Here is a 15,407-nt window from a genome sequence, read left to right on the forward strand (position 1 = left end):
GGCCCTAAGGTCTCCCCTCTGACTGACCTTGAGCATCTGTGCAAACAGGAATTGAGGGCTGAGCGAAAGTTGTAAACTTTAAAGCCAGTGCCTGGCTGAGTGTTGAAAGTTTGTCCCAACACACAGAGAGCACCTCTGTGCAGCAAAGACTGGGACAGTTATTGGTTCCAGACATTTAAGGAAATCTCCAATCATTAGCTGACCAGCAGCTAACTGAGTAGAGACTTCAGTGACCACACACAACAAGGAATAGAGACTGTATATATTTAGTTCCATAATGTCACTAAGCAAAGAAACAACTACAACAACAACAAAAAACCACAACACAAAGACTTGGGAGCAAAGAGAATCTAATTTCGACAGTTGCCACATTATCTTGTTTGAAACGTCCAGTCTTCAACCAAAAATTACAAGACATGCAGAGGCACAAGAAAGTATGGCCCATATACAGGAAAAAGGCAACCATGGAAACTGTCCCTGTTGGTGGAGTTGCTGGACACAGACTGCATATCAGCTAATTCAGTATGTTCACAGGACTAAGAGAAACGTTGTCTAATGAACTAAAGGAAAGTAGGAGTATGATGTATCCCAATAAAAGAATATCCATGATGAGACAGGAATTATAAAAAGGACCCAAGTAGAAATTCTGGAGTTTAAATATAAATTAACTGAAATGAAATGTTACTGCAGGAACTCAAGAGCCGATTTGAACAGGCAGAAGAAGAATCAGCAGACATGAGGACAGTCAACTGAGCTGATCCAGGCTGAGGAACAGAAACAAGAGGAAGAACAGTGAGCAGAGATTCAGAAACCTGGGGGCACCATCAAGCATACCACAGACATGTAATGGGAGTCCTAGCAGAAGAAGAGAGAGATAAAGGAATAGGAGGAATATTGAAGAAATGTTGAAAACTGAATACTCCCCAAATTTGATGAAAAACATTAATCTGCACATCCAAGAAGCTGAGTGAACTCCAAGTAGGATAAAATCAGAGATCTACATCTACACACATCATAATCAAACCATGAAAAGACAAAGAGAATTTTGAAAGTAGCAAGAAAGATGGGAGGTGCACCTCACAATGAACAAAGGATCCGTCCTGAATAACATTGACATCAGATTTCTAACCAGAAAACATAGAGGCCATAAAGCAGTGGGATGACAATATCCCTCAGGAAGCCACTGGAGGATGTCACAAGCTCGGGCAAGGGCCTCCAGACTCCACCAATTATCCAGTCAGGGTTAATGGGGAGCTCAGAGAATAACCCTGTTTCCCCCCGACACCCAGATTTAGGCTTGCCACGGTTACACTAGAGTCTAGGAATCTGGGCTGTGCTGCAAGCCGGGTGAGGACCCTGAGCCTCACAGGGAGCAGCCTCCACCAGAAGAGGTCCCGCCCAGGCATCCACAGCCCTCGCTGAGAACCAGGGCACTTGGTGCTGGGTCTGTGTATGTGTGAGAGAGAATCTGTATGCCTTGAGTGCAAGTGTGAATTTCTCTGTTCACATGAGTGTTGTCTGAGTGTGGGTGGTTTGGTGGGTGTGTAGATTTCTGTGTGGTGGTTCTGTGGGTATGTGTGCATGGGTGAGCATGATGGTAAGAGTCTGGGAATGGAAGAGTGGTTTGTGTGTGATTAGGTGTGTCTGTGTCTGTGCATGACAAGTGTGCAGGGTGATGTGACAGGGAAAAATGGAGACCCTCAGCCCCCTCTGTCTCCCTGCCAACCCCTGCAGGCCTGGTTCCTCTCATCATCAGGCAACTGCCAATGACCTCCCAGGTGAAGGCCTCTCAGGAAGAGGTAGGTGAGACATGGGAAGTCAAGGATGTGTTCTGGGGACGAGGCTGTGACCACATTAGGGAGTATGAGCTTGTGACAGGGGGGTGGGAATATCAAGTCCAAAGACCCCTGCTTCTTCCTTGGAGCCTGTACAATGCGGAGGAGTCAGGCTGGGGGTAGGGACAGCTTGTCTCCCCCACCCCCCTACCCAGTGTAAGCACCTGGAGATGGGGGAGGGACAGGAGTTCTGTGCCACCCTTCCACTGACTTTTCCTTGCATTCTCTGCACCCTGTGGCATCACAGTCATCCCAACAGGCTCAGGGCGGAGGGCCAAGGCCAGTCTCAGCTCCCTTTATAAGGAGGGCCCAGGTCGGTTGACTCCTCAGGGTTGGTGAGAGTGCCCTACCTGGCCTGGTCCTAGGTGCCTGGTGTGGTGAGAGGTGCCAGTGTGTCCAGAGGAGCCCTGAGGCAGCCATGGGATTGCTGACTGTGGACAGAGGGGACCCTGGCCGTGGCTGTGGACTTCTTCCACTCCTGGTGGACTGACGCACCGGCGCCAGCGCTGGGCCCCACTGGACCCACCAAGCCCCATGCCCCTGCCTGGGCTGGGCAGCCTGCTGCAGGTGGACTTCCAGGACACAGTTTGCAGCTTTAGTTGGGTGAGGAAGTTGGGAGTTTGGCACAAAAGCCCTGGGGCCACCACTTAGCATCAGACAGTTGGTGGTGGGTAAAGCCACAGGCCGGACAAGCAGCTGGGTAGAAAGGAGGAGGCAGGTTTGAGAGGCCTCCTGGGGGAGGGCATCTGTGCAGGGCCTGGAGGACAGTCTGAATTTTCCAATCAAAGGTCAGAGAGGGAAATGCCTGGAGGGAGGTGGGACTTGGCAGCGGGTTTGGGATCCAGTGGGACAGGGCTTAAACTATGTGAGCCTGAGTCCCTTCTGATGACATTCAGAGGAAAGGTCTTGAGATTGGGGGAGGGGATTCTGGTCATGACACCCATTTAATCAGGAAATCGAGGTTGAGAAGGGACAGTGATCTTTTACTGCTGTGAAAACTTGGGCCTCACTGCTCATGTCTGTGAACCTCAGTTTCTTCACCTGTAAAATGGGATCTTGACTTGGCTTATTGACAATTTTGGTGACCTCTGCAATGTCATAGTTGGGTGGTCTGATTCCTCAACCTTAGAGGACGTGACCCACAGCATCATGACACCAGATACAGTCCATGCACCCACCTGCTGCTGGTTGCCAGGAGTCTGCCAAGGCAAGTGCCAGGAGCCTGGGGCTGGCAGTCTGGCAGGCGCCTGGCTTCACCAACACCCTCAAACTTCGGTCTTCAGCTGCAACACTGTTTCGGGGAGGTGTTCAGCCTGCAGCTGGCCTGGATGCCCGTGGTCGTGCTGAACTGTTTGATGGCCGTGCTGGAGGCGCCGGTGTACCACAGTGAGGACTTGCCCACTGCTCTTGGTTCCCACACTTGGGCTGGGGCCATACCCAAGGCATGAGGAGAAGGGGCTGACTGAGTCCTGCTGGGGCCTGGGCCCGCAGTGACCCGAGACACAGCCCGGCCTATCCCACACGGAACTCAAACGTGGGGCAGAGAGAATAACGATCGAATGTGGGCCCAGGGCATGGAGGAAGGAGTCTGTACCAGAGCTGGGGCAGGAGGCCTGTGAGCACAGCGAGAACCCGGCCTGTACTGAAAGGGGGCGGGACTGTCTGAGCAAGGACAGGAGGGCGGGCTGGGACCTGTTGGCAGTGGGACAGAGGGTCAAAGTGGGCGGGATTGGGGGCGGGGGAGACAAGACATAGGGGAGTGGGACCAGGTGGTGGGGCGTGTACCAAAAGAAGTGGGACTGTTTAAGCAGGTGCAGAAGGCAGGGTCTGCGTCAAAGAGGGTGGGACTGTGAAAGCTGGGCAGGGGCAGGGCCAGGACATATACTGACACATCAGTATCACCCAGAGTCCACAGGTTACATCAGGGTTCACTCTTAGTGTTGTACATTCTATGAGTTTAGACAAATGTATACTGACATATATCCACCATTATAGGATCATACAGAGAAGTTTCATTGTCCTAAAAATCCTCTGTGCTCCTCCTATTCATCCTTCCCTCCACCCAGCCCTCAGCAAACACTGATCTTTTGTCTGTCTCCACAGTTTAGCCTGTTCCAGAATGTCGTACAGGTGGATCACACAGCATATACCCTTTTCAGATTGACTTCTTTCACTTGGTAATAGGCATTTAAGCTTCATCCATGGCTTTTCATGGCTTGAAAGCTCATTTCTTTTGAGTGCTGAAGACCATTCCATTGTCGGGATGTACCACAGTTTATCCATTCACCTGCTGAAAGGCATCTTGATTGCTTCTGAGTTTGAGCAATTATGAACAAAGCTGCTGTAAACATCCCTGTGCAGGTTTTTCTGTGGACATAAATTGTCAGCCTCTTTGGGTCAATATCAAAGAGTGTGACCTCTTTGAGTCAGCATCAAGGAGCGTGATTGCTGGATCATATGATGAGAATGTTGAGTTTTGTAAAGTACCCCCAAACTGACTTCCAAAGTGGCTTTGCCATTTTGCATTCTCACCAGCAATGTATGAGACTTCCTGTTGCTCCACATCCTTGCCAGCATTCGGTGTTCTCCGTGTTCTGGATTTTGACCATTCTAAGAGGTATGTAGGGGAGATTTTTTTTTTTTTTTTTTTAAATCCTGGTTAAAAAAAAAAAACATAGAATTTGGCATCTCAACCAGTAAGTGTACAGTTCAGTACTGTTCAGTAGATTCTCATTGTTGTGCAGTGGGTCTCCAGAACCTTTTCCTCTTGCCAAGCTGAAGCCCTGCACCTAGAAACCAACTCCTGGAGGCGGGCCATGCCTAGCTACCCCTCCTACCCCTGTTCCCTCCTCCGCCGCGGCCTCCTGCGCCCCCCGGCGCCCGCCTGCGGAACTGCAGACGCGGCCGCCCTCCCTGGGCCCACACCTGGATCCTAGCGCTGCGCTGGGCGGGTCTGCACTGCGAGTCAGGTGAGGCGGCCCGGCCCGCGGCCCCACAAGCTGCACGCAGCTTCCCCTCTTCCCCTGTGTCCCCAGGGAAGAGCGAGAATTGGGAGTTTCCTCCGCGGGGCCTCCATACCGCGGGGTGAGGGGCAAGGCGAGTAAAATGTCACCAATTTTCCCAGCGCCCTGGCTGGGGCTGCGGTTCCTACCTGCTTTCTGGGGCTCTCTCCCAGGGTTTGCTCCGCATGGCGTTGGGGACCCAGGGCCGGCTCTTCCTGGTCCACCACCGTGCTGACGTCAGCCCTGGACTCTAAGTCTCAGGGCCCAGTGTCGAAAGGACCCTTCCCTGCTGGGTGAACACCTGTGACACGCGTGGTCCTTGGGGGGTGCTCACCCCTCCACCCCAGCAGCTTCACCAGAGCAGAAGTACAACGAGGGCGGGCTGAGTGTGTTTCTAAAATAAGAGATCTCAGTAACTACATGTAGAACAGCAGCTCAGAGCATGCGTTTTGAGATGGACCCGAATGCTGCTCTGTGACTTTGACCTCCTGATGTGACCCCTGAGACTCAGTCTCCTCCATGCCTTGGGGACCATAAAGCCACCTGCCTTACAGGGTTGTGGGGAGAACACGCAGAGTGAACCACAATGCCTGGCACTCAAGTGCCTGATCAATGGAAGCTGCAATTGCACAATGGTGGCAAAGGCCATCAGCTTCACAATTGTACTGTGTGCTCATTGTACTCACAAGGTTTCCTCAAGGCCATCCCGTCCTGGATAACAAACCCCTAGTATCAGGGGCTCTGCTTGAATTACAGGCATGTCTGTCCCTGCCCTTCGTATCCACATTAGGGTGACTGCTTGGGAGGTCGTGACACATCCAAAACAAAGGGTGGATAAAGACAGTTTATCTAGGGCCACTGTGTGACCAATACCCCGACCATCCTGCCTCCTGCTGACACCACCTGATTCTCTGACAGTCCTAAGCAGAGAGTTGCTGCCCAAAGGACAGGACATTCAACTGAGGCCAATGAGAAGCCACAGGCTGGATCTGGGATTTCCACAGGGAGCCTGTAGTTCTTGCCCATCTCGTCTGTTGAGTGGCCTCAAAACTGGTCTCCCTGCCTCCTGGAGGCCCAGTGACCACAGTTCCACCAGTCCATTCCTTGGCCATACTTGCAAAGCTGCCTCCCTGCCACTTCCCCTCACCCCCTGCACAGGACTTTGAGGTAGCCCTTTGGTCTCGCTGTCAGATCACCGTGGCTTGCAATGCCAAGCCAGCCAAAGTCCTCCAGGAAGTCTTCCCAGAAAGTCCTGCTCCAGCCTGGGGTAGTGTCCCCGCACTGCTAGCCTGGCATGTCAGCTCTCTGGCTTCCAACTCCTCCTCTTGGTCATGAGCACCTTGCAGGAGGTGCCCACCATCGTCTTTTGCTAGGCTGCAAGTGCCTAGCCCAGCACCCAGCACATGGTCTGACCAGTGGGGGTGGAACAGAATGCAAGGCCTGACCAAGGCAAGATGGAGGGAAGGCCGGTCAAACTGAGGAAGGCCCAGCTGGGCCCCAGCAAGCTATACCCTCTGGCCCTGCACCTGGCAGGAGTGTGGGGATATGGGAATTCAGAAGGGGAGGAGCAGCTTTCACAAGCCAAGCAGGAACTGCAAACATTGAAAGCCAATACCAAGAAGCCACAGCCCTGGGGAGCCATCTCTGTGTAGCCATCTCTGAGTCAGAGATGTCCAGAGGCACCCTGGGAAGAAGCTGGTCCTCTTACTGTTGGGAGTAATTGAGGGAGAGAACTGGGGGACAAGGAGATGGGGAGTTCCTCCTGCAGGCCCTGCTTCAGCTGGGGAGAGAATACTCCAGCTGTTTCCAGAATGGGAGCTTGCCTCAGATACCCCTGGGATGAGTTGAGGAGGCCTGACCCCTACCCAGGAAATGTCCCTTCCCCACCCTCTGGGCTCCTGAGTCTTCCCATTTGAGTGGGTTTTGGCCTCAGAGTTCCCATAAGCTTCACTGATTAAAAAACTCAGCATCAAATCCCACCCCTTTTTTTTTGTTGAAGTAGGAGGGTGGTGAGGCCAGTGGGCAGCGGCCCAGCCACGGCATGGTGTGGTCACCCCTGTGCTTGGAGGCTGAGCAAGAGGCTGAGCAAGAGGGAGGGCCTCGTAGCCGTAATTCCAGCCAGACAGTGGCATGCCCTGGAATGGGGTGATGCAGAGGTTTGAATCATTCCTTGAGGGACCACAGAGTCAGGGTTGGAAGGGATGGTGCTGGAGCACGGGGCACCTGGCCCAGGGAGAGGGAGGAGGCCAGCAAAGGGGGAGGCCTGAGAATCCATTCCTTGTGGTCCTCAGCAGACCTGTTGGGGTGTAAAGAAATTACATCATCCCCACTTGCTGTCCACTCCCTTGTCTTCCAGAAAGAGTTGGAGCAACTGATGTTCAAGGACAAATTATAATGAGGAGGAGGAAGCAGGCCCCCTCCTCTGGGGACAGGGTCACATCCTATGCTAAGCCACCCTAGTACCCTGAGCTTCCTGGCAGCTCAGTCAACAAGGGCAAGTGCCCACCCCACAATTCTCCAGGTCAGGAAAGTGGACAGAGGCACGAGGAGATTCATCACCAGGGTGGCCTCAAGAGTAGGAGACCCAACGACCAGTTTGTAATCAACTTAGGGTCTCCTGGTCTTCGAACTCGCTGGTCGGGTGACTAGGGAGCTCTGAAAACAGCCCTGCTGCCTCTCCATCCCCAGATTCAAATGTGCAATGGCCACGACCACATGGAAACCATGGAAGCTGAGCCAGCAGCCAGCCAGGTGAGGGTCCTCAGCATCACTGCCAGCAGCCTTCCAGCTGGGAGAAGAGGGGTCGAGTAGAGGCAGCCACTGAGAACAGTTGCCCTCAGGCTGGGTCTGCACGTGCACGCATGCAAGTGTGTGTAAGTGGTACATGTAATAACGTGTGTGTATACAGTTTTGTGGCTGTGTAAATGTGTGCATGTGCTGTGTGTTAGTATGTGAGCATGTGGGTAGTGTCTGATTGTGCGAGTGGTTTGTGTGTGATCTGTGTCTGTGTGTATTGAGTGTACTCATGTGAAGTGAGGGACAGAGAGAACCTCATACCCCCACCCCCTGCCTGTGATCCCTCTGATCATTGTGACCTCCCTGAGAGTGCCAGTAACACACCTGGGAAGTGAAGGTCACTGAGGAGGAGGCAGGTGAGACATGAGAAGTCAAGAATGTGTTTCAGGCATGAGGCTGTGACAACATTAGGAATGTGAGCCTTCTGTGACAGCTGGGTGGCAAGATCAAGTCCAAAGACCCCTTGTCTTCCTCAGAGCCTGTACAATGCTGCGGAGTCAGGCTGGAGGTGGGGCTTTCCCTTTTCTCTCTCCCTCACGCAGGATATGCACCTGGAGAGGGCAGCAGGGACAGGACTTCTGTGGCCACCCCTGCACTAATCTTCCCCGGCCCCTCCCTGCACTGTCTGGCAGCACAGTCATCCCAACAGGTAGGTTCAGTGTAGAGGGCAAAGGCCAGTCTCAGCTCCCTTTATAAAGAAGGCCCAGGCAGGTCAAACCCTCAGGGTTGGTGAGAGTGCTGGTCCTAGGTGCCTGGTGTGGTGAGGGGTGCCAGTGTGTCCAGAGGAGCCCAGTGCCCACTGAGGCAGCCATGGGGCTGCTGACTGGGGAGACACTGGGGCCCCTGGCTGTGGCCACAGCCATCTTCCTGCTCCTGGTGGACCTGTTGCACCGGCGACAACGCTGGGCTGCACACTACCCACCAGGCCCCATGCCCCTGCCTGGGCTGGGCAACCTGCTGCAGGTGGACTTCCAGGACACGGTTTGCTGCTTTACTCGGGTGAGGAAGGTGGGGGGGTGGGCACAGAAGCCCTGGGGACCCACCCGGCAGCAGACAGTAGGTGGTGGGTGAAGCCACAGGCTGGACAGTGAGCTGGGTGGAAAGGAGGAGGCAGGTTTGAGAGGCCTCTTGGGGGAGGGCATCTGTGCAGGGCCTGGGGGACAGTTTAAATTTTCCAGTCAAAAGTCAGAGAGGGTAAAGGCCTGGAGTGGGTGGGACTTGGCAGAGGGTTTGGGAGGCAGTTGGATAGAGCTTACATTATGTGAGCCTGAGTCCCTTCTGATGACATCAGGAGGAAAGGTCTTGAGATTGGGGGAGAGGAGTCTGATCATGAGTACCATTTAAATCAGGAAATCGAGGTTGAGAAGGACAGGGACCAGGTTCGAACTTTTGCTGCTGTGAGACCTTGGACCTCACTGCTCACGTCTATGAACCTCAGTATCCTCACCTGTAAAACAGGATGCTAACCCCGCCTTCTGACAATGTTAGTGACTTCTGCAAAGTCATAGCTTGGATGGGCTGATCCAACATAAGGTCCTGAACCATAGAGGTTGTGACCCCCAGCGAAACAAAGCCAGATAAAGTCCTTGCACCTGCTCCCTGCCGGCGGCTCAGGGGTCCCCCAAGGCTAGTGCCAGGAGACTGGGGCACGTAACGTGGGCGGGGGCCAGTCTTCACCATCGCCCTCGACCGTCGGTCTGCAGCTTCGGCGCCGCTTCGGGGACGTGTTCAGCCTGCAGCTGGCCTGGAAGCCCGTGGTAGTGCTAAACGGGCTGGCGGCCATGCGCGAGGCTCTGGCGTACCGCAGCGAGGACACCTCCGACCGCGCACCTGCACCCATCTTCAATCACCTGGGCTTCGGGCCGCGCTCCGAAGGTAAGCGGAGGAGTGGGTGACCACGCCCCGGTGGGGACTCCGCCCGCAGTGACCCGAGATCCGGCAGGGTCAAGCGCAGGCAGAGTGGTGGTGTTCCGGCCCAAGGAAGAGTCAACAAATTTGAAGGGGCGGCAGGTAGAGGAAGGAGCCTTTGCCCAGGGTGGAGAGGTTGGCGTGGGCAGGACGGAGGGCGGGGCCTTACAAGGAGTGGGCGGGCCCCTGGCCGCTGCGAGTAAAATGGGGATGTCGGAGAGGCAGGAATGAGGAGGACGGAGTGAGTGTGGGCGGGGCGACGGGCGGAGCGAGACCTTCCCTGAACTGGAAGGGTGTTACGGTGCGGAGAGCCGAGAGTGGGGCCAAGAGCTGCCGGCTGTGAGTAGAGCTGTCGAGCAATGTGGGTGGACAGAGGGTCGTACCTGTCCCCAGCCGGAAGCGGGTGTGAAGTGCGCGGGATTTGGTGGGGTGGGAGCGATGTGGTTTGTGCAGTGGGAGCGGGTGCCGGGCCTTCACCACAGCAGGCAGGACTGCGCGAGTATAGGGCAGGGGGCGGGACCGGGGCATGTCGCTGGTGTAGACGGAAGGGCAGGCGAGACTGTGAGCAAGGTATGCACGCAGAGGCGGGGCCACGACCACGTGCCCGCTTCGCCCGCAGGAGTGATCTTTGCCCGCTATGGACCCGCGTGGCAGGAGCAGCGGCGCTTCTCCGTGTCCACCCTACGCAACTTCGGCATGGGCAAGAAGTCACTGGAGCAGTGGGTGACCGAGGAGGCCTCGTGCCTCTGTGCCGCCTTCGCAGACCAGGCCGGTGAGTGCTGGGCTGAGGGACAGGAGACAGGGATGGAGGCTGGGAAGAGGAGATGGAGGCGACCCCCTGACCTGCACCGTCCCCTCCCAGGACTCCCCTTTAGCCCCAACGCCCTCCTGAAGAAAGCGGTGGGCAACGTGATCGGCTCCCTGACCTTTGGGCAGCGCTTCGAGTACAACGACCCGCGCTTCCTCAAGCTATTGGACCTAATGGACGGCTTACTGCAAGATGAGAACGGCTTCGTGCCCGAGGTGCGAGGGTAGAGGAGCCGAGGGAACCCTGCAGGCGAGCTCCATGGAGGAGACTCCCGCCCTGCAATGGGCCTCCGGGGTGGCGGATTTGTATAGAGGGGAGTTGGCTCAGCGGGCCCCACAAAAGGGCTAAGGAACCTGTACCTCTTTCGTTGGAAGCCACAGGAACCCAGGAGATGTAGATTTTAGATTTGTCCTTTTGGGGCCCAGGTGAAGAGGCAGTGCCGAGGCCTGAACTTAGGGAGGAACCAGGTCAATGATGGGGACACCCTGGAGGATGCTAACAGCTGACGTGGGGTGAACACCTGAGCACAGGGAGGATCCAGGACCCCACATCTATGGCCTGCACAGGTGCTAAATGCGATCCCCCAGCTCCTGCGGCTCCCGGGGCTGGCTGCCTCGGTCTTTCCAAGGCATAGGGCCTTCATGGCCCTGCTGGACGAGCTGATCACCGAACACAGGATGACCCGGGACCGGGCCCAACCACCCCGAGACCTGACTGACAGCTTCCTGGACGAGGTGGAGAAGGTGAGCTGCCAGGGACAAGGACAGGGACATGGGTTGTGGGGTGAGGGCCCATGAGGGGAGCCTGGGCAAGGTGGGGCCTGTGTATCACTTAGTGATCAGTCACCCTGGGTGATGGGTACAGAGAGGGAGGACATTTGGGGTTTCCTCCCTCTGCCCCTGAGCCCACCCTCTCTACATGGCCCAGGCCAAGGGGAACCCCGAGACCAGCTTCAATGATGTGAACCTGCGCCTGGTGGTATATGACCTGTTCACTGCCGGGATGGTGACCACCTCGACCACGCTAGCCTGGGCCCTCCTGCTCATGATCCTGCACCCGGACGTGCAGCGTGAGCCCAGCCTGGGGACCTGGTGGCATGGGCCAGGGTGGAGAGGGTCAGGCTAGGGACCTGGAGCTTGGGTTGTCCACCAGGAGCTCTGAGCTGAGGCTGGGCCCTGGCTCAGGGGTCACAGTGATCTCCTCCTCCACGTGGGCACAGCCCCTGCACAGGAGTCAGGAGGAGGTCGGGGTCCAGCCCCCTGGGTTCTGACCACTGTGGGAACACTTGTCTGTCCAGGCCGTGTCCAACAGGAGATCGATGAGGTGATAGGGCAGGCGCGGAGACCAGAGATGGGGGACCAGGCCCACATGCCCTTCACCATGGCCGTGGTCCATGAGGTGCAGCGCTTTGGGGACATCATCCCAATGGGTGTGCCCCACATGACATTCCGGGACATTAAAGTGCAGGGCTTCCTCATCCCCAAGGTAGGCCTCCGGCCCTCCTCACCCCAGCTCAGCAACCCCTGTCCCCTGGTAGCCCCAGTATGGCCACTGCCAGTTGGGGCCAGGCCTGGAATTCAAAGTACCTAATCCTCATTTCCACGGGCACCAACTGTCCAGCCTGGGTGGGTATGGGGAGGAAGCAGAGGCATGACCAGCCCTGTCTATTCAGAGCCCCCAGTGAGGGAAGGCTGTAAGACAAACTAAAATATGCTGCAGTGTGTTGGAGGAGCTGTTATGCAGGGACAGGTGGCAGTGAGGGTGCCCACGGGAGGCCTGTCACTTGGCCCTGCCATGGGGACAGGGAGGGTGCCATGAAGCTTCTTGGGCTGAGACTGACTTGAAAGAGTCCAAGTGTGTGGCAGGCAGAGTGTGGCCGATGCATGTTTGGTAGCAGGGGTCCATGCATCTCCCAGTCCAGACCCACCCATGCCAGTCATCTCCTGCCAGGGGACGACGCTCATCACCAACCTGTCCTCGGTGCTGAAGGATGAGACCGTCTGGAAGAAGCCCTTCCGCTTCCACCCTGAGCACTTTCTGGACGCCCAGGGCCGCTTCGTCAAGCAGGAGGCCTTCATGCCCTTCTCAGCAGGTGCCTGTGGGGAGCCTGGCTCGCTGTCCCCTCCTGAGGGAGTCTGGAGCCCAGGCCCCCAGGCTCACTGACGCCCCATACCCACCCACAGGCCGCCGCTTGTGCCTCGGGGAGCCCCTGGCCCGCATGGAGCTCTTCCTCTTCTTCACCTGCCTCCTGCAGCACTTCAGCTTCTCGGTGCCCGCTGGGCAGCCCCGCCCCAGTGACCACGGTGTCTTTGGCATCCTGGTGACCCCATCACCCTACCAGCTCTGTGCTGTGCCCCGCTAGAGGGGGACACCAAGCCCCCAACCCTATCCTCAGCAGGGGCCCTGATGTCCAATAAACCAGTGTGATGGCACCAACATGGTTTGAGTCCCACCCAGGCCCCCGACTAGCTCCTGGCGGTGATGTGGCCTCAGTAGCCTCCCCTGGGGCCAGCTCGTACCCCTCCCTGATCCAGCCTCACCTGGCATTTGAACCCATTTGAGATACAGACATACTGAGGTGAAGAAGGTGACAGCTTACCCCCTAGTCACCCATGGAGACCAAACACTAGCTACTCGAATTAGTCACAAAATCTACACATAGGTCTGGGCTCCTCCCAGGAGGAGCTAGAATAGGCTTCTGAGAGACATCATTGAGGCCCTGGTGGGGCTGGGGAGGGCCCCACTCAGTCTGGATACCCACATTTCAGGCCCAATGATACCCAATGCACAGCACATGCCAGCAGCTGAGCCAGCACCATCAAGTCTGCTGCCTCATTTCATCTAAGACACTCCAATAGGTGGGGAACTCAGGGCACTGGGAAGGGATGTGCCAGGTGAACACTCAGGCTCAGTCCTCAGGTGCCAGTACCCTCCCTGGGAAGCCTGATGGCAGTCCATGAGTGAGCACCTCCCTGGGCCTCTCGGTCACTCCAAGATAAGATGGTCCCCCTTTCCCAGCCTCTCAGGCATGCTCGTGTCCAGGCCCCTGCCCAGTAGGAGTTGCTCACGGCCAGGCTGGAGGTGGAGGAGGGCTGACTCAGGGCACTGTCCTCGGAGTGGCAGGGTCAGGCCAGGCTCTCCAGGAGGATCGGCCACAGGCTGATCCACAGGGAATTAGCCCTGTGGGCTGCCGGCATGCCCTAGGGACAGGGGTCAGCCTTGGACCCCTGTGATAGTGGGATGACCAGAGGAGGAGGTGGTCACGTGGGGACCTTGGAGGAGCACACCCTGGCTCTTGTCCTTGCTCTGCCATTCCAGTCCATGACCCTGGGCCAGTCTCTCCCTGCCCTGGGCTTCTGTTTCCTCTTCAGCCAATGAGATGGTTGTACCAGATGGCCGCTGGGGCCTGTCATCCTGCTCTGACTCTGTGGCTGTTACCTTGTTAGCCTGTAACCCAGGCTGAGGGCAGGGACTGCCATCCTCCGCCTGTCCCCACCTCCACAATTGACTGGCTCTGGACTGAGCACACGGGCAGTGCCCAAAGGTTTCTAATGACTGTCTGCTTACCCCAGTCTTGGGCAGACCCCCTGGTGCATTTGGCTAACAGCTTAGGGACCACCGACACTCAGGGCAGAAGCAGCTCCTCCAGGCCTGTTTTTCCAAAGGAGCCCCACCCAAGAGCATCCCTGTCAGGCGTTCCACCAGTGTCTTCCAGGTGCCCTCATCACAGGGAGCTCCAAACTCTGAGCAATCAGGGAACTTGCTCTGTCCCTGGGCACTGCATCAGAAAGCCATCCATGGCCCCTGTCAGCCTCTCCAGAGTATCCACTGTTGAGTTAGGGCTTGGTGGCAGGACAGTAGTGTTCCTGTAACTAGTCAGGACAGAGAGTCTGGACGGGGCCACACTGTGTTTGCGAAGACCTGAGGCCCCTGAGAGGAGGCAAGTGGGCCTGCAGAAGCAAGAACTCTGAGGATTTATTGATACTTTGTCATTTGTGGTTCAGAGTCTTGGGGACGTCAGAGGCTGAGAACCAGCCCATCGACAGCTTCCTCAGAAGCGGGGGCACCTAGCCCCCGGGTCTTTCCTCTTGCTCTCGACCTCAGAGGCCTCTGAAAAGCACAAGCAGGCATGCCATGTGGGTCCCCTGCTGGGAGGACCTTTCCCCAGGTCCAGGGGACCCCTGATGCCAGGGGAGCAGGTCAGCATTGATAAAAGACTAGGTATTCCTCCAGTCCAAGGGGAGTGGTCTCGAGTTCCTGCCAACCAGGAAGGCAGCAGGAGGCAGGGGAGGCTTATTCAGGAAGGCCAGGGCACCTGGCCACCAGGGGTCTTCCCTTCCCTCCCAGAGGCAGGAGCATCTGAGAGGAGGTGGGCTATCTGTGACCTCTGCAGGGTCACTGAGATTAGCAAGGGGGCACTCCTGCTACAGCAGGATGGGGTCCACTGTCTCACCAGAAAGATGTACAGCAATCTCCTTTCGGACCTTTTCACCTTCCTGGGAAGGAAGAAGGAACACAATGGTGGGATGAGACGGGTTCTACATTGTGCTGATGGGGAAACTGAGACCTCACTTCACGAGAAATCAGAGGAGGCTAGGATTCAGACCCTCTCTCTGCTCATACCATGTTTAGCACCTCTCAGCTCCACATGGAGCTCCTTCCTCCAATGAGATGGCAGTTTGGGCCAGCAGTCTGGGGGGTGCCCCCCGAACGTCCTACCCCATGGCCTCCCTGCCCTGCACTGCTCCCGGGCTTCTCACTAGGCCCCAAGCAGGGGATGTTCCAGTTGAGGCGCCAAGCTGCCTCACCTCTCAGCTTGGGGTCCCTGCCACCTCTTCCTCCTAAGCCACCTCCTTCCCAGCAGGAATGGAGCTGGCTGCTCCCTCCCCTGGGGACCTCACCTCCCCCTCATCCTGAGACAAGATGTCAGTCTCCTCCTTGGTGACAGCATCATTCAGTCTTCCCGTGGCCTTGGGGGTCATGACACGCAGGGAGGAACAAGATTGCGGAATATAGGCAGAAAGGCCCTCAGCATGCCTCCTCCCTCCCCCTGTGCTC

The 15,407-nt window shown here is 56.6% G+C and overlaps 1 protein-coding gene across 1 annotated transcript; it reads left to right on the forward strand.

Annotated features, from left to right (window-relative positions):
- The first annotated feature begins 8,379 nt into the window (after window positions 1-8,379).
- LOC131421544 (cytochrome P450 2D14-like) lies at window positions 8,380-14,329 on the forward strand. The gene is made up of 9 exons (XM_058568233.1): window positions 8,380-8,632; window positions 9,337-9,508; window positions 10,161-10,313; window positions 10,404-10,564; window positions 10,916-11,092; window positions 11,277-11,418; window positions 11,647-11,834; window positions 12,300-12,441; window positions 12,533-14,329. Exons 1-9 carry the CDS (start codon window positions 8,444-8,446, stop codon window positions 12,709-12,711), a joined length of 1,503 nt encoding a protein of 500 aa, XP_058424216.1. The 5' UTR covers window positions 8,380-8,443; the 3' UTR covers window positions 12,712-14,329.
- Window positions 14,330-15,407: the final 1,078 nt, after the last annotated feature.

Source organism: Diceros bicornis, chromosome 25, assembly GCF_020826845.1.
Source record: "Diceros bicornis minor isolate mBicDic1 chromosome 25, mDicBic1.mat.cur, whole genome shotgun sequence".
NCBI lineage: Eukaryota > Metazoa > Chordata > Mammalia > Perissodactyla > Rhinocerotidae > Diceros > Diceros bicornis.